The sequence below is a fragment of the Hippocampus comes genome, unplaced genomic scaffold, assembly GCF_001891065.2.
Source record: "Hippocampus comes isolate QL1 unplaced genomic scaffold, H_comes_QL1_v1.1 scaffold156, whole genome shotgun sequence".
NCBI classification, from domain to species: domain Eukaryota; kingdom Metazoa; phylum Chordata; class Actinopteri; order Syngnathiformes; family Syngnathidae; genus Hippocampus; species Hippocampus comes.
The window spans coordinates 6365803-6388212 of record NW_017805744.1 but is presented as its reverse complement, the minus strand read 5'-3'; the positions used below and the strand labels follow the sequence as shown (position 1 = coordinate 6388212).

At 42.1% G+C, this 22410-nt stretch overlaps 1 protein-coding gene across 1 annotated transcript in view; it reads right to left on the bottom strand.

Moving 5' to 3' along the window:
* Nucleotides 1-22410, bottom strand: part of tenm1 (teneurin transmembrane protein 1) — a 192126-nt gene that overhangs the window by 30016 nt on the left and 139700 nt on the right. The window contains exons 22-25 of the mRNA XM_019883899.1: nucleotides 21144-21376; nucleotides 3896-4050; nucleotides 1392-1475; nucleotides 280-474 (exon numbers count right to left, since the gene is read on the bottom strand). Coding sequence (XP_019739458.1) covers nucleotides 280-474; nucleotides 1392-1475; nucleotides 3896-4050; nucleotides 21144-21376 — 667 coding nt within the window. The remainder of the gene's footprint in view (nucleotides 1-279; nucleotides 475-1391; nucleotides 1476-3895; nucleotides 4051-21143; nucleotides 21377-22410) is intronic.

The following is a 22410-nucleotide window of genomic DNA, read 5'->3' as shown; positions in this document are numbered from 1 at the left end:
CTTTGCCACTTGACTCAGTGACCTGGGACGATTGATTGATCCCACCAGGCCGTATCGTTGTTGGTGCTGGTGCTTAACTTTCAGGAAGTATTAGGATGTAGGAAAACCGCATTAGAGCAGAAAGCATGAAAATGAAATGCTGGATTGTTTTTTACCTTAATGACTTCTCAGCCTGAGCATTATAGCAATACTTTGGATGAGAAACTTGACTGAAAAGCTTTGTGTGGTTTGTAAGAGGGCTGTTAATGAATGAATTGAGTGTTTAATTGATGATGTGACCTGCTGAATGCGATTGATGCGCCTCTCATCAGTCTCAGCAATGTACAGGGTGCCCAAGTGCGACACGGCGATGGCTTTGGCTGCTTCCAAAGTGGCCCGAACTGCAGCTCGGCTCATTAGATGGTGGTCAATACCTGGCACCTGGCAGTGGATGGGACGGCCGGCGACAATACGCACCTGAAGAGTCTCTGATACCTAAAAACAAACACATTCATGTGTTAACCATAAAAAGGAGGAGTATAAAATATACCTTTCAGCTTCTATCTGGCAAAATGAAAAAGTATACGCCCCCTCTATCAAGCTTGCATGTAACACATTTACGTCAGACGGGGGAATTGTGTATGTGTGTGTGTGTGTGTGTGTGTGTGTGTGTGTGTGTGTGTGTGTGTGTGTGTGTGTGTGTGTGTGTGTGTGTGTGTGCGCGCGCACGAACGGGGGAGTGAGGGCGCTGTGGACGCCGCCCCCCCCCCATTTCACACATGTAAAAATGAAAGGTTACGCTGAGTGAAGACTACTTTCTGTTCCCGAATTGTCAAATGACATGGGGGAGAGGCAACTTCGTGCGCTGAAATGCTCAAATGGGCGCAACATGACCCCAGACATGCCAGATTCGACTTGCTCTGGCATGAACATATAGTTATGCCCGTTTTAACACTGAGTGCATTTGCACCAGTTTGCCAAAATAAGGCCCTCAGACATTCACAGCCATAGTTGACATTTTACCATGTCAATGTGATGTGATATTCATTTCAAGATCATCTTTTTTGACACGATTTCGGTGTCTACATGAATCTACTTTTGGCTGGCATGTTTTTTTACATTAAAGTGAGTGACAAACAAAAGAACAGCTTCTGGAATGACAGCTACAGTATATGGTGTCTCTTCAGCAGTGAGCAAGATTTTCACTTCATTTTACGTTACTTTTATCATTCAGAGAGTACAGATAAAGCGACAACAAGGCAGTTTGCTAGAAATCATATTTTCCTCTCCAGCAAACAGAATCAGCATCTCCCAGAAAAGCACACAGATGCAGGGGAACGAGGTGTAGAATGAAATCATTGGCGGTTTGCTCTACAATGTATTTATGTGGATATATACGTGTGTGCGCCTACCTGTAACACAATGTTGTTGTCTAGGATGTAGAGGGAGTTGTCCAGAGGGTTTATCGCCAAGTCTGTTGGCCACTCCAGACGAACCTGCACACAGAACATATCGTCGATGTTTTCATATTTAGGCATGAATAAAACAGCCTTGGCAGTGGCACTGAGGATCAAGTGTCAGTTACAGGTGATATGAACATCTACATAATAACATAGCATTTGGCCGCCTGGCCCTTCATGCACATGCAAAGGTCAGCTCAGCATCAGGCAGGGAGCATTTCCTGTGCTTATTGAAAAGCCACAACTGCTCGTTTCAACAGTGATCCAAATGTCAGCCAATAACCGTGATCGCCACATTCTGAAATACCGCACCCTGCTTACTAACACTGTGGGGGTCAGAGACATACAAAGCGATACTGGAGCCACCCACATTGCTGTCCCCCCCGCATAGGCACACACAATAAAACACAAACTGGAGGCTTTGTCTGAGGAGATTTGTCGAAGGCGGAAGAGAGGTGATGGATGACGCTGGAGTGGGATTGGTAAATAAATGGATCATGTTAAATTGCCACTGACATGTCCAATTATAGGCTCTGTCAAATGGGAAAGAAGAGATTTCAGTCTGAAATCCCATCTTAATGGGTGGAGAAATTAATCAAGCAAGGCTCATCCTGTCTTGAGACAAAAGGCGACACACACCAGATCTCAGCTCGCGATGCTGAACTTTTCAGTAAAGGCAAGGCAAATGCTGATGCATACTGCATACAAAGAATCCGGCCTGAACAATTTCTGTCAAAGAGAGCTCAAAACTTGGTGAAAGCATTTCACCGTTGTTATAAAAAGTCAGTGCCCGTGCTCAGAACAAATGTTTTGACCTCTTCATGAGCCACAAATGCAAAATTCTTTTAACACAAAACCTGATGCTGTGACTGAAGAAAAATTCAAAAGAAAAGGGTTAGAAGTGTAAACTCTAGCTCTGTTTCATGAGGAACGAAAGAGGTTTTTGGAAATAGAAATCAAGTTTTGTCTCCATATAGTCAACAGATGAATCACTTAAGTGTCTGTCAATAGTTGACTGTGGAGTGCTTTCTCAGTTGGCTTTTGGGCCGGAGAACAAAAAGTCCAATTATTCATGGCCCATAAATTATACAATCTGCCATTTTCGGTTTTGATTGACACTCTCTGAGATACATCAATTTACAATTGACAAATGTGTCTATGAGTGTCCTGTGTTCAATACGAATCTATAAGACATTTTTTTTTTGGACAGAAGCACAGTGAAAGTGTTATTTCGGCCCGAAGTCCAAGGACAATCTAAATAATGATGTTTCACAAATGTCTCAATTTTGTTTTTGGATTTTTTTTTTTTAAATCATGTTGGCAGTGGTTGGTTAGCAGCACACCGAGCAGTTTGTGGGTTGTCCACAAATACTCTTTACACAATTTTCCTTAAGTTGTGAGTAAGAAAAAGACAAACAAACAAGCAAAAAAACCCAACAACATCATTTTCATGATGCACGCCTTCTTAAATATGATAGAACTGCACTGCTATCACAGCAAAAGTCCACAACCACTGGACTTTTAGACTACGCTTCACAAAACATCAAGTGGTTTAATTCAAAAGTCAGTTTGACTTTGCACAAAACTCATGCCAACAATCTGCTGTTTATTTGGCATAAATTAGCCTGGTCGTGTTTGTCAACTCAAACAGCTACAGAAGTTTCGATCAATATTGCTGGCAGTTTGAGGTCAGTGCAGTTTACAAGCAAAAAGGCAGATGGAGTGTGATGACGGTCAGATGTGCTGCAGAGGATGATGTCTAACAGGAGGATTGAACTGGCCTCTTTAAAGACATGCAATTGCGTCTCTGGAGAGTCACCTGGCCTGAACAGTCATACCCAGAGTCATGCACACACTCAGGCACGAACAACTCTTTAGGCGTGTGTGTGCGTGTGTGTGTGTGTGTTTGTGCACAGAACGCACTTCATCTATAATTCATCTGCAGCTCTAATAGGCCTGACATAAGTCAACAGCGTGATCTGAAGGTTGGCTGATCAAATTAGATGTCTTCGGTCTTCACCAAGGCGGCACGGTGCTCGACTGGTCAGCACGTCCGCCTCACAGTACGGAGGTCATGGGTTCAAATCAGGCCCCACCTTCCTGTGGGGACTTTATTATCTTCTTCCCGTGCCTTTGTGGGTTTTCTCTCTGTTTCCTCCCACATTCCATAAACAAGCACGTGAGGTTGCTTGAATACTCTCAACTAAGTGTGATTATGAGTGTGAATGGTTGTTTGTCTATGTGCACCCTGTGATTAGCTGGCAACCTGTTCAGGGTGTCCCCCACCTACTGCCCAAAGACAGCTGGGATAGGTTCCAGCAACCCCCTCGACCCTTGTGAGCATAAAGCGAATCGAAAAATGGATGGATGGATACACACACACACACACACACACACACACACACACACACACACACACACACACACGCTGCCAAGCATAAAAGTTAGGGGTTTACCTGGCTGATGTCCATGCGCGCATCACAGCTTAGGGGTTGCGTTGACATCAGTCCATTGGAGCCAATGACAGTGGACAGGAAACCCCTTTCATTAATCTTCTGAATGGTGGTGCCATCAACAAAGTAGACAACACCCTTTTTATCCACTGCAATACCTGGTGGGTGAGAAAGCGAGGCCAAATTAGCTTTGAAGCTTATAAGAAAATGGGGATATGAAAGCACATATCAAAAAAGGGGGGGAAAAAAAGTGAGGAGTGATTGAGACATGATGGGTGAAGTCAAGAGATGATTGGACTTGGAAGCAGCATCCAATTCAGTTAGACATTCAGCTCAGCTAGTGACTGTCTTATCAAACGCGCTGCACTGCAGAAATGTAATTATGCTTCCATCCCAGAGACCACTAAAGGGATTAGAACAATACAACTGCAGGAAGAGCTTATTTGTCGCATTAGATGCAAGCAGGGTGCTTCAGTGAACTTTTGACATTTGATGCCTGCAAATTTACATTACAAATGTTCACCCACGAAGTTTGCACACGTGTTTTTTACACAACACCAATAAAAACTAATGCGCGCGCGCGTGTGTGGTGTGTGGGGTGCCGCGCATATACGTGTGCTTTTACTATGACCACAGTGCACTTGAACTCTTGCAGTCAAACACTGCAGTAGGAAGTGAGAGCGAGGTAAGTCGAGGTACTAAAGGTCATGGCACGACGACTCATCTGTAATGGATGAGGAGCGACCTCCCCACAAGACCCCCACCTCCTCCCACCTCATCTTCATACACAAAATGGGCCCCTTGACTCAACTCCTCAGCAATATTCCACGCCTCACCCCTCAGCTCTCATTCCGCGCCTTCACCGTGATTGCTTTCACTCTACATCGGCAACAATCAGCCATATTTCAGAGTTCCTTGGCACCGTCTGCAATGTACGCTGACCGCTGCTAAGCCACTTAAAAACACATTTGGTTTATGGTTTATCATTAAGTTATGGCAAGTGTTGATCCGCATCCCTTTATCAAGCTCATGCCTCAAAGGACTTCACAGAGATATTACATTTTTAGATTGAACAAAGTTTTAATCAATCACATAATTAGGCGCGCAAAAGAGTGAAAGAATGTAAAGAGCATGCTTCAGGCGCTGCACCAAGTCTGCTGCTCCTGTATGAAGGAACAAATCGAACAGTGAGACCGTATTTGAAAAGACATATCTTCTATCTATTCCTTGCATCATATCTTAATAAAATGATGACAAAAAAAAATCCTGAATCATCGATTCATCTACTCATCTTCCATGGCCCATCACTGCAGAAAATGTATTTAGATTTAGACAAGCCGTTGCTCTTAACATCCATGAATCAAAACAGTTTTAATTATGAGATCTCCACATCGGGTTGTAACAGTGGTTTGAGCGTTATTGGCTCGCAGGTATAAGGTCTATTTCCAGCAGGACTGCAATTAGCCATCACTTTAGTCATCAATTAATCTGGCAATTATTTTGTCAATACGTCTATGAATCGTATTTTAAAAAAGAGTTTGAATTTCCATCCCTATATTAAAAAACAGGAACTGTTTCAGGACAGTAAATGCAAAACCACAAATGCATTAATTAAGATTGGCTTACTGGTTTGGTCCGTGACATGTTATAGGCAAAAAAAAAAAAAAAAAAAGTGTTTGGATACATTGTTTTTATACAATGACTTTCCTCAATTAGAGTAAAACATACTCTACAAAATTTACTGTGTTGGAAGACAACGAAAATTTGAGAATAAAACGAAAATCTGTTTTTCAAATATTTGGAAATAGAGCAGAGTCAATGAATGGACTATAACCAATAATTATCAATTCATTTGAAAATCAATCAGTTGTCAAGTAATCATTACACCGATAATTTCCAGTCAGTTCCCTTGACCAAGGCTTTTAAAAGGATTCAGGATTCAGTCGCCAGGCAAAATACAGCTGAATCATAAAGCATTTAGTGTCTCAGCTTTTGTACAGTCTTGCTCAGCATGTTCACTGGCGTTACCTGTGCATGTGTATCTCCTCCTTGTGTTCTTTGTAAAATGTTTTTGTTCATTTGTGTCAATAAATATCATTTTCCAAATCTTCATTTTCTGTAATTGGGTAACCTTCCTGGGCCATGCCTCCATAACAATTCTGTCGTGTTGTCCTATGATTACAACACTTTTAAAAGAAAATGCTCCTTCCAATTCAAACCTTGTCAAATATGATCAAGCGGGATTCACATTTATCCTCCTTTTTGCACTCCACAACAGCGTTGTAAAGATCCCGTTCAAGGTGTGCATGCTCACGATGAAAACGGTGCATGGCCGTGACAACACATTCACACGTGCTCTCAAGCACTGCAACTGTGTACTGACCCAGCGGGTCGTAAATTGTGCAGGTGGAGAGGGGACGTGGGCACACAGGGCCAGGGTCAGTGTGTTTCCTCCAGAGGCCAGGAGGTGAACTGAAGGAGCTCTTCCTCCTGGCCCCTTCATCTTCTGTCTGACACAGACTGATTAAACCAGCCACAGAGCCTCATACCAGCACCCCGCACTTTAATAGCCTCAACCCACCAAACCACACTGACCCAATATGCTTCCATACACACATCTTCGAAACCTACTTTTGTCTTTTGTTTTTCTGTATTTCACAAGTGGATCAAATCAGTGGCCTCTGACCAGTCATTAATGTCAAGGCTCTACTTTTTCTTCTCCTTCTTTCATTCTCACTGACTGTGCCATTTCTTCTTTTCACCTGGCATTATGGGAAAGAAAGGTCTCAACCGAGTGCGTAGCATAAGCTTGCTCACATCTACATGTCTGCACATTCTCCTTGCTGTATATGGAGCAATGCACAGATCCATCCATTCCAATGTTTCCGTTCACTTTGGCCACATTCCACATATAACACGTCTTCTTTAAACTGTCAGAGCTCATAAATCCTGCACAAGGACAGGACAAGGAAGCCGGGATTGTGACTCAGGATCTCACTCCCTCCCGTGTCCCTGCATATTACTCTTTCTTGCGTGCATGGGACAAAATAAATTCCTTCTCATGTCTTTGTGTGCATCTTCTGCTACACTTGGACACTAATTAATGACAATATTTGACGATTATTTCTGTGTCTGTAAAATGTATTTAAGCTAATTGGTCCGAGATGCGTGTAGTTCGTAGCACAATGGATAACGCGTCTCACCCCAGGTTCGACTCCTGACTAGCTTGTGTGAATTTGGGTGGCCCGGTTAGCGTGTCAACCTCACAATGCAGAGGTACCAGGTTCAATTCCAGCTCCGGCCTCCCTGTGTGGAGTTTGCATGTTCTTCCCATGCCTGCGTGAGTTTTCTCCGGAGCTGGAATTGAATTGTTTCCTCCCACATTCCAAAAACATGCAGGCTGATTGAACACTCTAAATTGTCCTTAGGTGTGAGTGTGAGCATGGATGGTTGTTCGTCTGTGTGTGCCCTGCGATTGGCTGGCAACCAGTTCAGGGTGTCCCTCGCCTACTGCCCGAAGACGCCCCACGACCCTTGTGAGGATAAAGCGGATCGGAAAATGGATGGATGGTCTGAGATGCTGGTTGTTAAAACTGCCACAGATTAGTCCGTAAAGGCTGTATTTCCTTCTAGATAAAGATAAAGCTATGTAAAAGGGATTTCCATCCCCTTCGCACAGCCAATGGATTATCACAAAACATCAAAAGATTTGCCACGTCTCCCGCAGTAGACCTGGCAGAAATTATTCTGATGTTTAGAGGCTGGCAGCAGAAATAATTGAGATATAGTAGACATCAACTCAAGGAGGAGGTGGAAAATTTGGCAAAAATGTTGAAGTGGATTCTATCATCAAAGAAAAGCCGATCACGGTGAGTTGAACTGACCTCGGTAAAACAGCTCAGATTGAGGTGGGGGAAATGCAGCCAAAGCGCGAGAGAGAGGAAGCTTCCAGAGGAAGGGAAGAGGCAGACATGACGGTGGGACAAAAGGACGTGATGAGAAATAGCTTCAATTAAGCAAGACGAGCCAGTCGTTCTCAATCAAAACATTTCTTTTTTTTTTTTTCCAAAAGTCCTTGTCCAAAGACTACTCGCGATAACGCCCCCTGCGGCACGTCAATACAAGCTAATCTGACGAATGCCACTGAGAGGGGCTTTAGTAAGGCATCAGTGTTGATTACAGCTATTTGCAGAGAGTGAGCCACAGGAGATTACTGGGCAAACAGAATGGAAGTTTGGATGGTGAGAAATTAAATGAAGGGAGAATGGCGACAGTAATTATAAAATATGTTTCGTATTATATATTTTACAATGCAGTAATAGCTCACAGCCTGCAACAGCATATAGTAAAATCAAGATGTGGTGTGTGTGTGAGGTGAATACTAAGTGCAGCAGGGTTAACAATGTCACCGGCGATGTTTCCTTTCTATTTTGAGCTCTTTGTGCCTTTAGATACAAAAACACACCGCAAGAGCAATCTTACAAATCCTTTGTCAGGCTATCACATACCAAAACAATGACTTGTCTGCAGCATTAAGACAAAGGAGATCGATCTAAATGAAGGAGAATCACATTTGTACATGAAATGTCACACATCTGGCTTACATGCACACTCGAGCGCTACAAAAACATTAATAACCAATAAAAGATGTATCTACCAATGAAGCTTTTGTTGTGTTTGTACCTGGGATTGGCATCAATTGTATTCAATGCCACATTAAATCCTTTTATTGTTTAACCAGCAATGCGCACCTTCAGATACAACTTCAATGAATCAATGTGCTAGTCAGAGCTAATAAATCAATGTCCAATTTTAGTCATCAAAAACAGTTTAGACCACTTTACGCACACACACAAAAATCTTATCCCCAAACAACCCCTTGTAGCTGGGGTACCTCAACAGAGACATATTCGTCTTGAGGAACACCAGCTTCTAGAAGTTGGCACTGAGTGTGGCCCCCTTCGGCCTAAATATTCATCTGCCACTGTCCATCCCTAAAAATGTAGTTTCTAAGGTCGTCTTGATCTTGATACAACTACCACAGATTTGACCCAGCGGTAACAGAAGAGAAAATTGCAACTAATAGAACAACTAAATGGCCCATATTTGCAAGTGATATTTAATTATTTTTTTTTTTGCAATTGCAATATTTCACAACATTGTGAAACAGCAGGTGCACGATAATTTCACAGTGCCGTGCTGCCACTGCAATAGTTTGTCATTCCGCCCGCCTGCCCATTTTCCCATTCTCAGTACGTGTTAATTACATGGATTGAAATATTATTACAGCATCTAAATGATGTTGATTATGAGCCACGATGCCTTTGTACAAAGTGTGATTGACAAGTGAATGTTGACAGATGGACAGCACCACCTGCACCCTCTCATTTTGTCCAAATAATAGTTTGTCTGCGCTTCCCAAACCTGCATCTTGTTCTGATTATTTGTTATGTCCATAGCAGATGTTGGGCCGCATTCTAGTAGACTGGCACGCATGCGCTCAGCATAGAAATGGGTGCATCGTCACTTTCGTGCCGGGGCTGGGTTCAGGGTATTTGTGAATTTGGTAGACGCGCTGCGGGTTCAATGGACATTTCTGCCTCGACCCCCAGCGCATCTGCAAATGCAGTTACAAAAAGTAGACAAAATGTTAGACTGGGTAAAAGGAGGTCTATTTTGCCAAGCAGGTGGTGTAACGCGATTTTGATGTATTTGATCGAGGCTCAGGCAAACAAATTTGGCGCTCTGCCAATGTGCGTGGTGGACGTCATGATATTTCACTCATGAATCATTGTAGAAATCAGTTGGATGGATTATAATCATCATCTTTAAAAATATTTTAATAGCACCTACTGGATGGCCTACAGGTAGTCGACATTCACAGCGCCTCCATTTTGCCTTTGTTGCAAAATGCAATGATTACAGACACAGTTGATAGTTATATTCTTGTGTGATCATTACATAAATACGGCTGGATTTTATATATTAATTTCTGGTTTATTTTGCCCATCCTTAGTCACAGCAGTTCCATGAGAGCGTGCAGTGGATCGATCTCATGGGCTTATCTTATGTGCATAAAGCTGCGCTGTTGCAAAATGAGTGCAGATACTTTCACACATCACTTTAAGGTGTGAAACAAACATGTACGATGCAGCCTTGCACTGTACTCATCTGTGTGCATGTGTGTAAAAGTGTGATTCATTGTACAGCGTCAAGAACACTTATGAACCACAGGACAAGCAAAGCAAGTCTTGTTGCCAAGCCACAGAATTTTACCTGTCAAAATTATTTCACCAATCAATAGAAGTTCACCACACGGGTGGCTGTTTATCTTTGGTGGGTCTTTCGAGAGCAATCATAATTCATGCTAAGTCTCATTAACTATTCATCAAAGCTACTTAGAACAGACGCTGAATTTGTAATTCAGTCTGAATCAAACACTGTCGCTTTTTCTAATTATCACCGACGATAAGTTTGTCATTGTGTTAGCCTGTAATTATCATTAAAAGATGTTATTTTCAAATGAGTAGTTACCACAGACATATGTACGGTGACACCACAAATGGGGGAGGGTTTTGAAAGAATTGCATGCAATATTTTGCACCCACAAACATTTTCGGGTGTGTGAAACATAGGCCTTGGCAGTAATTCTCTTCTTTCATAATAAAAAAAAAAGAGATTCAGCAATCACAAAGGCAGCAGACAAACTCAATTATAAAAGCAATTGAAATGCTTTGGACTCTCGAATGCTCCATGAAAAGCTGAGGAGGTTGGATCAGTGCAGTGTCTGCAGATTATTTCACACTGTTTGGAACATCAAACAAACACAGGGAGGGCTCACAAAAGAGGCTCTTCACCAAACACAACATCACAACAAGAGATGCTCTGCAGTGGTAGAGGAGAGGATATCATCAAATTGGGGCAAACAAATGTTTTCATAACAAAAATGGTAGGATTAAAAATGGCAGCTCTTTATGCAAAGAATGTTATTTGTTTCTTTTTTGAATTGTATTTGATTCTTGTGAGATTCAGCGGCAAATATAAAGGCTTTATTTACAACCACTTAAGACTTTGCGTCTACATTTTGACAGTGAAGGTGCTCCTTTGGACAAAGCATATATAGCGTCTACGAGCGATCATGGCACCCAAGTAACATCCACTGTCTCTCTCGACCCATTCCTGTCACCACATTTGACCTCAATACAAAGTTACATCTACCACCCTCCTCCCCCAACTAATGCAGGTGAAATTGGACTCCCAAGTCAACCTTGTCTTCCACCATCAAGCTACTTATTCATCGTTCTGTCAGTGTGTTTAAGGAATCAAGATAGCTTTCGACCCGCACGGGCGCCAGCTCACTATCGTCTTGATCACAGCATCACCTGTCTACTGTGTGTGTACGTATCAGTGTGTGCGTTAGCGTGGCTTTGTGTGCGAGCATGTGTGGCTCTGTTGGGCACCCACCTCGAGAAAATGTAATTTATTTCCCGCCACATTAGCAAAGCTCCCCTCCTCCTGTCAGCTTGCCAGGCTCCCAGTGGAAGTTGACAGGCCAGCTGCCAGCACTGGCCATTTCAAATAGGTAAAGGGACACACGTGTCGCATTCCCCATGATCATGCTGACATTGTCAGACTGACATCTCTTTAACAAGACTCCCCTAACTAACTCAGTCCTACCACGGGAGGGAGTGGAGTCGAGTCCGGGGACTAAAAAGCTGGAGACTGTCAGTCACAAGTGGAAACACACGGAGTGGCACAAACGTAACACCTCTGATGCAACTGACTCAGCCGCTGGCTTACAGCCATCCCTTATTGACAATGGGCTTCATTAGACACACTGTGTGCTTTTGTAATCTCTCACTGCCTTGCTCGAGCTGAAAAGTAGCTCTTGCTTTGTATGCAGCTCGTTAATGCAAAGATTTTAAAGTGTTAGCTTGACATTATTTTAACCCTCAGTTAGCAAAGCAGTGTATACTTTGATAAGATTTTTTTTTAAATTATTCATTACTGATTGATTGATCATTTAATTGTGCAGGTGCATCTATGAAAGTAACTAGTGAGTGTCTAGCACAGACCTGGATAAAGTACGGCCCGGGAGGCTACATCCAGCCTGCCCTGAGTCTCTGAGTGGCCCCAACAGTGACCGTGAAGTCGAAATAAAACACCACTAACTTCACGACCAATGCTCAAGGTCATGTGGGAATTCCCATTGAGAACATGTGCTCTAAAGTGAGAGTGCATGGATTATTTACGGAAACTTTACTGCTCTGGGATCACAATGCACTACACTTAAAAGGAGTATCCTGTATGTGTGTTTTTTTTAGGTGGGGACTGAGTGGATCACTTTAATATTCCGCCACTTCTGTCAGGAATGCTCGCATCAGCCATTGCATGCTTTCTGGCTGAGAAAAAAAAAATCATCAGTAAATATCCAAACACAATATGAACCATGTCCTTTCAATTATTTTTCCTGTCAAGTAAAAACTGCACACTGGCTTGACAGATCCTCGATGTATCTGTGTGCAATGGGCTTGGCTGGACATTGTTTGCTTATGCTTCTGTTTTTGCCACTGGCAAATTCTTCTTATTCCTGACATACATTTTGTAAGAAACACGTTGTGACTGCTAAGCAATGCATGTCTGTAGCACAACACAACAACCCCCCCCCCCGCCACCCTCCAAAACCTGTGATATATAACTAGCCTGATCTAATGGTGTCATTATTATCAAAGGTATGCAGCTGTATTCCTTAACTGTGTGATTAATTCATGAATGCATCATTAATGCAAGAATGTCTGGGGGCAATGGCAAAAGCTCGGTCATTGTGAAATGAAATACAAGAGGAGGTTGTTCAAAATTGCGCAAAAGCTGACACCCCCAAAAAATCTCAGAGCTAAAAAAAAGGGTTAGGTTGATCAGATGCACTTGTTTTGCAAGGAGCAACAATGATAGTTGACCCAATGAAGGCTGCCGCAGGGCCAGTTTAATATGCAGATGAGATGTTGGCCTGCCGCATGCTGCACTCTTCCACTATAAACCAATGACCCCTCTCTCTCTCTCTCTCTCTCTCTCTCTCTCTCTCTCTCTCTCTCTCTCTCTCTCCTTTCATTCATCATAGACTTCTCATTATATTGATTCTTGATTGCATTTAATCTCCCTTTTTCTTCCCTTTCACTCTATCAATCGTATCCACTCACCCGCTCCCTCTATCTTTCCCTGCCATATGAGACAATCACCGCACTAAACCCTTTGAGAGCCTGCAGTCGAATGAGAATGGTATAAGCATTAGCACATGATAATAGCGAGCAGCTGCTATCGAGTCAACATAGCCATAGGGGATGTTGTAGCTTCTCCGCAGTAACCCGCAAATACATTTTGAGAGGGGGCAGATTTGGAAAATGGAAGGCTGAAATGATTTGTGTTGCACTTGCATGGGGGAACCTTCCTGAATACCCCCAACCACACACATGCGCTGCTGTGTACCGCCGCCCTGCCGTTTGATAGCGATGCACACACTTGCATGAAGCGTCAAATGCTTGATCCTGATGGAGATTATTCAACCTGTGAGGTTATTCATTCAGATAAGCTGCTTACAGTCTACTGTATCTCAAGCCCAGACAAGGTAGGTGCTGAACACCATGAAGCCTGGCTGCTATGGTCTGAAGCTGGTGGCTGACAAAACCCGTGCAATCTGAAGCATTTACCACTTCCTGGACTTATTTTACTTCCTTTTTGTTGTGTTAAACTCCCTTTCTTGTGAACATGCAGAAAAAACATTTGCTAATAGTTTCAGTTCGGATGCAGTATCTTTACTCTGGTAGTGAGCCTAGCAGCTGCAGATCTGGGAGCGATGAGGCCCAGCGTGCCTGTTTGACTCTTTAAAGAGAAGCAAGATTGAGACAATGAAGACGAAAAGACAGCAACAGAGGAGAAAGGAGTCAATGTGCAAGAGGGAGAATGAGGTGGCAGCATGTCAGCCTCTGATAAGGGCATTAGTCTGCCTCCTGTGGGTCAATGGGGGTGACCGACACTGCAGTCGCGCTACCACACACACACGCACACGCGTGCGCGCGTGTGTGTGTGTGTGTGTGTGTGTGTGTGTGTGTGTGTGTGTGTGTGTGTGTGTGTGTGTGTGTGAGTGTGTTTGCACGCGCACACACAGCCAGGCTCTTGGGTTGCAGTCAAGGCACTTGCCACGCCTTCATTGACCTTGCTGGAATAGAAAATGACCTTTCCCAACAAGTTGTGAACATATAGTAAAAGTGATGCTATAAAATATTTATAATACTATAAAAAAATTGTGAACATATGTGCCCAAATTATTTTTTTATTTATAGTCTCCATCGGTGTTTCTCAATCTGTATTGAGTCAAGACAGATATTTTACAAAGAAAAAAAGAACAAAAAAAAATATGGCACACCAACAAACGAAAATGTCACAAAACGTAAATTAATGGGTTATTTAAGTACCTTCTGTCATCTAGTGAAAGAGCTTTTCATTGTTGGCATTTACTGTGCTGTAAAATCCCATAATTAATGTGTAACATTTTGCACCCCAAAATTCTGTCCACAAATGTATATTGTATACAAATGTATAATGTATGTGTGTGTGTGTGTGTGTACAGCTAAGTATTAATTTTAAAAATATTTTTGAAGTACCCCCCCAAAAAAAGTTTGAACAAGTGATTGTTTAATTGTAATTTATAATTCACACACACACACACCAAACTTATACCGGTTCTACTGGCACAAGTAAATGATAATTGCAGTTGCACTCTCAAATTTTAATTCGGAGCCCTTAACAGTTTTATTTCGAGAGTATATTTCAAACATCAGATAATTCATGGCTTTTAATGTAATTAAGTACATCATTTAAAAGCAATTACAAACAAAAGAGTCTGAGACGGGAAAATAAAGTATAGAAATCAAAATAGCTTATTAAAAACTACTAAACGAGCATAACGTACAAGAACAATTAATTGTTTTTAAAAATGCTTTGAATGAATTGCACATAGTACATGGGAACGTATTATTTGCGAGATTTTCTAATACTTAAATAAAAATACATTATTAGCAATAAAAGCAATCCGAAACGAGCGAAGCTGGATAATTTAAATATCTCTCACGGCACACTAATGTGTACACTGGGTAGGAATCACTGGTCTACATATTAAACACGGTTGAGTTTAATTTTAAATGCACACAGCTCTTACTGTGTAAAAATTAATCACCCTCTCGTGTTGTGAACTGAAAGAGTCCAAAGATGTGGGCCAAGATTGTTGCATCTTGAGGGAATATGTCTCTTTCATGTCAGACATGGAATCCATCGTAAATGGAGCGAGGCCTTTTATTTGCCGGGCTAATTGACAGCGGAGGCACACGTGGAGCCAGCTCGAAACAATGCTGCAGATCTCGTATTCATCAGTGAGTGTTTGAAGGACATCTAATCTGTAACATTTGATGCTATAAGCTTGCACGGCATCGGTGTGCTCAATCGGGCTGCAGTTTATTGGCCAAATCAAAATTATGGATTACTGTAACAACTGTTTGCAATGTTGTCACACGTGCCACAGCAATCCTACTGTCAACACATGGATGATCCATTGATGGCACATGGAAAAGCTTTGAAAGAGCGGAAAAAAGAGCGGGAGGCGTTCATGTGGAGAAAAGCACACTAGAGGATACACGACAAGATCAATGCCAGAGAATCACAGAGAGCCATCTTGAAAAACCTAAAAAAAAGAAAATGAAACAGACAGATATTTCTCTGTGAAGTCTAACACATTACCATTGGTTAGAGGCTGAAGGAAAGAGGAGGAGCATGAGCAAGGGCCATGTCAAATGGATGGCTGGGTACCAGGAGGCTTCGGGCAGAAACCTCCAGAGCCTTTCTAAGCGGGTTAGTCAGAGTGCAATGGCCACACAAGACTCCGTGAAGTGCAACGAGTCAAAGAGTATGAAATACCTGACCGTGAAGGAACAGGAGGAGTCTTGGGAGGCAATTTTCTATCGCTTAATAAAAGAATAAAAACAGAATGTTCTGCAGCAAGCACATATAATGAGCATAATAGGCTTCGCATCAGATGTCAAATGATAGGAGGGCTCGGCTCCCATCTTTCATCTCCACGTCTTGATCTACAACTCAAAGTAAAATTCAAACCATATTTTACAATTCTGCAACATTTGAAGCACAGGGCACTTTGTTTATTGTGAAATATATAGATTGTTTGTCTGCCTCACTCTGCTTGGCATGCAGAAGCTGAGAGTGGCTGACATTGAAGACCTTGTGGGATGATGGCTGACATGGCCGTCCGTGCCTCAGTCTCTTGTGTGCCCAATGGGAAGCCAAAAGGTGGCAGACTCTGTGGGTGCGACTGAGGGTGACGGTGATTATTTCTTCTTGGCGGCATATACTTTCTGAAAAATTACAGACCCCACGGACCTGCGGTAGTTCTGTTTGGGCCCTCCTCTTGTCTGATTCTTGCTGGATAATGACCTTATTATGAGCGCGTTTTCTGCACTTGTCAATCCTGGCCGGCAAAAGTTCTTCGAGCCTGGGGCAAAATGAGCAAGCAAAAGTAGACTATACATGGAAGTAGAGCAGTCACTGAAGTCATTCTGTCTCATCAAGCGTAACACTATGGTCTTATTTTCTCAAATATATGCACATTATTTGCACATTTGCAAATGTTCCTATTGTGGCACTAATTAAAGTAATCTTATTCGATCGGGTAGCCTGAACCAAGAAAATAAATCATGAGCTAAAGTAGTAGGCTTTTGATAATGGTGAATCTACAGTTTCTTTTTTTTCTTTAAACCAACAGGACATTGCTTCCACTCAAGTGTTAACAAATTCATTTTAACTTGAAGTGTTGAATTACAAAAAAAAAACAAAAATCTCCTTGTGAACTGAAGCTCACTTTGCTCCATTGCATGAAATCAGCGCTGTCGATCCCAACCCAACCCCGATCGAAATTCGTCGATATAACTTTTGGCAGTGGACGAAGAGTTTACTGTGTGCCTCTGAGTATCATTTGGATGCTTCTCTGTGCGCTTTTCTGCAGCGTTTGTCGATGAGTGCCCATTGTTTGAGGGATTTGAGTGGCGCAGGTAGCGTGCTAATCTTCGTGAACGAATCAATGATGTTTTCCATTGTGCATTAGCCTTGAGCTAGCTACGTTGAAGAAATAAAGAAAACAAAGTACTACGATTCATGTTTGAATGTGTAAGAAGTGCAATTCTCTTTGTTTTGTCTGTTTATTTTTACCTTCGAGTGGAATAAACAGCTTGAATACAGCAACTTAGGACTCTTTTTGAGGGACTGTTCGCTTTCTGCCAATCTGGACTATAGTGTACTCAGGGAGGCCAGAATAACTACTTTTAATAATGTGCTACACATTCTGTACAACTTTTTTTATATGTGCAAAGATACAAATGTAGATACGACTAAAACAAGTTTACAATTTCTCTTCACAAATCCTGGTTAAGAAAGATAATTCAGTTTTAGAAGCAGAAATTCCACATACTGTGTCAAGTTCGATGTCACATTCATCATGATCAAGTAATTCTTTGGAAAACGGTCAGCTTACTGCAGGTGGCTCTAATTTGGGTTCTGAATGTGGGGATGGGATTTGGCCACTGTTCAGGGGTGGTTCTTAGTCTAGTGGGATATCGGGCCGTAAAGCCAACTTGAAATCTTAAGATATCAGAAGCAATTTCCTTTGTCATCTTTAACAGAAAGCTGATATGAAACCGTTTTTTAAAATAACTAAAAACATTTCTTGCTTAACGGATTTTAGCGTGTTTAATAAATTCAAGTTCAAGAATGTTAAAGTGGCCTTTGCATTCTTGCATTTGATGATTCATTGATGAATCGGATAAAAGGAGGACCACAAAAATCTGATATTTACTGTTGAGATGCTAAAATCGCAAACCGTTGATCGATCATCATTTTTTATTTTGATGATTCACTAATTTTATTGGTTGTCGATTAATTGATTAATCATTACAGTTCTAATAAAATTAAATATGCATTCGTATTATTATTATTCCATTTTTTTCCAGTCACAAATTGCTGAATTTGCACATGAGTCCACCTGAGGTTGGGTTATGCTTCACAATATGGCCAGATTATACATTAGGGCAGGGGTCCCCAACCTTTTTTGCCCCACGGACCGGTTTATGTCAGACAATATTTTCAGGGACCGGCATTTAAGGTGTGGCGGAAATAATACAACAAAATAATATGGTATGAGCTGCATGAAAACTGTGGCGTTTTCGAAATATAATAATAAACACAAGGAGCGTCTAATCTGGCCGCAACACTCCGATCGCTATGGCAAGGTTTAATGCCTTCAAAATACGATAACGCAAATTCAAAGTGCATGAAAATGACGACTTACCACAGCACCGAGCTTGTTTTTCTGCAACCAGACGGTCCCATCTCGGGGTAATAGGAGACAATGACACCTCAAGTGTGTGGTTTATGTCCAGTCTACTTCGTAATTTTGTTTTCGTCGCCGTTGCTGCAGAAACCCCCCGCCTCACACAGGTAGGATGTCGGAAATAGCAACAGTGCTATTGTGGCGATCTCAGAGTATTCAGCCATAACTTTAATCCAGTTGTCTCGAACGTACTTTTAAGGCCGCCGTGATTTGCGATCTCCAGCAGTTTTTTTTTTACTCATTTTGCGAGCTTCTGCGTTTTGTTTTGAAGTAATCGGTCACGTGATGGAGAAGCGTGGCTTGACGTGTGTCAAGCCTGACACAGACGGATGTAATAGAGAATCCGGTAGTTTTTCAAAATAAAACATCTTTTGTATTCCGAAATAAATAAAACGGAATTAAGGCAAGTTCTTTCTGTGCGGCCCGGTACCAAATGCCCGGCGGACCGGTACCGGTCCGCGGACCGGCGATTGGGGACCCCTGCATTAGGGCAATGACTTTTGTGAACCCTAAATGTCAACCAAGTTTTTTTAAACACTTTTATTACCTGCACTGTCTTTCCATGATCTAATTAATGAATTCATATATGTATATATGCATATTTAGTCTCAGTTGGAGGACATGAATCTGCATTAAAATGCACATGGTAAGGTGCATAATATGTTCCTCAGGAAAGGGGCACACATCTGCTGATGCCCCTCCTCCCCCAGTACGGAAAGTGCCATTAAGCCGGAATTACATTAAATCATGAATTGAAATGTCAGGCTTCTCTAATTTTGGCAAAACTATTAACATGCATTTCTGCAAAAGACTGGGAATAATTGCCGTTGAGAGGCACAGACTTTATTAAAAGATTAGAATTTTGATCCAAATGGATAGAGGCATCATCCCTATCCAAATGAATATATTTTCATTTGATTATTAAATATTTATGTCATCTATATTTGTCGTTTTGAACTTGTCATTTATTGTAAGAGAGCAAGCTAAACTATATAATATGTGCGATTATATCGTTATCTGTTGAGTTTTGTTTTTTTTTTTTTTTTTAATTGAGTCTGCAAAAGTCAGCACCGTACCAGACACTGGTCAGGGTGTAAAGGTCAAATCATAAAAACTTGACACGTCTTCTCGACAGTCGTAAAGAAACAGATTAACATCACTCTGGTACTGTTGCAATTTTTATTCAAATCGTGATCCTCCAATCCCAAAGCCAAAAGTCCTTCTGAAGTGTTGCTCCTTCGGCTCCTCCATGGACCCTCAGTGCTTATCTTTTGCTTTTTCAAAAATTGCACAGTTAGCCATTCCAAAATAATAATGCTTGATATCTGTATGCCTTTTCCACGCGAGGTACTGGTGATTACAGCAACGCTGATATGGTATGAAAGGGCCCAAGCCGATGCCCGGTCCCACATCACATCCTTTCAATATACTGTACCTTATGCATACAGCAAGATATGTCACCGATGACAAATGGAATTCAGAAAAGCTATTTATGTTCAAAATTTGTGTCAAGAAGAAACCTTCAAGTAATTTTCAGTCCAAAAAAAAAGCATAGCTGTGACAAATCCAGTTATTGATTGTCTAATTCCTGACTCCCATGACATGAAATATTCTTGCTATCCTTTTTTTCCCTCCCCAGAATAGCAGTGACCCATCAATCAAAGGTCTTTAGTCCTCTACGGAGAGTAAGGCTCCTTATAATAAAAATTGTGCACATCATTCAGAAAAACGTCAATAGTAAGTCTTACTATTGATGTTATGTGAATTATGAGCGCCCCAAGACGAATGTCTCATCCACTTTTAGCTTGAGTCAACAGGCCAGACTGCCGGGGATGCAAATTGATGCTTTTGGCAGCACACAGTGCGATCTTTAAACCACTAATGCATTATACTATACGCATGAGAGCAGACATTCAAAGTGCCATTGAACAAGCAATGAAGATAATCACGACTGTAAACGATGGTGTGCCGCCGTCAAAACATAACCAGCCATTACATTAATACTCGTTTGATGTTCAGAGTGAGAGAATTACAGTACACCCAAACATCGCTGATTATGACCCACATTACAATTTATGAAATAGATGTGATCTTGATTGGTACAGTCATCATCTCCATCAAGTCTTTGCCATCAGTTCTTGAAAATGCACAGCAATGCGGTTCGACCTTACTTTAAACAGTGCCATCGGGAAACAAAACATTGCTCTGCCATATGTGAAACAACTCGGGATCTTCGTTCTGCATGTGCACGTGGCAAGCAATTTGCACTTGTGACATTGTTGGTGCATATGTAAAAGAATAACCACTGCTCAGTTGTGAATGGTTGTCTCTCTCTCTCCTGTTTGTGTCCTGTGATGAAGTGATGAACGTTCAAGAGTGATGTCTGCCTTTCGCCAAATTCATCCCGGATTGATTTCAACTCTCCGCATCCGTCAATAGGATGAGCCATATCGAAAATGGAAGCTTAGATGGATAGAGATCATGACTCTTGACGGGCAATATAGCTCTTCCGCACTGAACTCATACAACCGCGGACATTGTTTTCACAGTCGCGCAAGCTCTGAAAATGGACTTTCTCAAACTTAATATACTATTGTTGAATTGTGTGGACTCGTGGGTTTTGCAGTGGCTTCCCGGTGTTTCTCAGGAAAAGGTTTAAATGGCAAAAACAGATTGCGCCGTTGCATTGATCACCTTTAACCTTGACTCCGACGAATATGTGTCCATAACAGTGCAACAAGAAAAACCTTGGCAACAATGGGTGGTCCCAGTCAATTAGTGAGAACATTGTCAGTGACAAGGTCTTACCTCGAGGGTTATTGAGTGCCGCTTCGGTGGCCTTCCTGCCCTCTCCACAGTGGCTCTGGTCAAAGGGCAAACACTGCTCCCCGGTCCCAGCAACCACCTCCAGGTTGCGTGACGGATCTTTCGGCTGACCAAGGTTCCTCACCCTGTACACTCTGCGACTGCTGGTGTCCGACACATAAAGAACTTCTCCCATTGGGTCCATGGCTAAGTAGTATTTATGGGCCGGGCTGGTGCTATTGAGGACAGGTCAATGGAGAGCAAAGTTGGAACAGTTAGAACACTTTTACGGAGTATATTCAAGCCCACAATTACTCATGGCCTGAGTAAATGTTAATTTATGAGTGGATTTTGAAGTAGGAAATGATATCTGAAAATGCTAAGGCCTGTAACATTTAAAATGTCAGCACAATGTCTTACTTACTTAGTTGAATTCATTTCCCTAATTTTTACATTTCAACAAAAAATGTTGAGCGTTCAAAAATTATTCATCTAATTTTAAATGTGTTGTTGCTTATATCGCTTTAAGTCATGTTAATCAGGTCCACCTTGCAATGATTCGGTCAAAACATACATAGCGGATGATCGAAGAGCTGTGCAAACTCAGCAGCTGTCCCGCCCCCGTCCCCCACAGCCTGCGAGCAAGAGTAACTGGGTGGGAGTCATCTATTCGGCAGAGCAGTATGCATGCATTCCTCCTAGGTGAACGTCTGCACTGTGCGTGGGTGGGCCGGTCGGACGGGGCACTTGAGCAGAGCGGTGAGAATGACCCGCGTGTTAAATCACCACGAGGTACTCACTCTACTTGCGCCTGCCTTCAGGCAAGCCAGTGAAGAATATCGGGCCAAAAGAACCAGAGATTTCAGTTCTGATTGGACACAGTTTGAAAGGTTTTAATGTGACTTCAACTCTCAACTCAACCAGAATCTCCTCGATTTATGAAGTTGGCTATCAGAGCAAGATTCAGGTCGATTCCTAATTGGCAGTTGGTATGTTTCGAGTTAAAATTGCTCAGTGAATGTTGCAGAGGAAAAAAAAAAACAACACCCTAAACCGCCTCTGGGCAAAGTACGGGCTAGGGCAAGAGTCCCTGACCTACCGTCAGAGTCACCATGACGTCAAAGCAAAACGTAAAATATGCTGTGCTTTTATTTTGAAAGTTGTAATTTATTTTATGTGTGCACATTTGGATGGTAGTACAAGCGAGATAGCGAGCAAGATTTTCTTCTAGTGTTATCTTAATGACGTTTTTGCGATGCTTAGCGCCTTT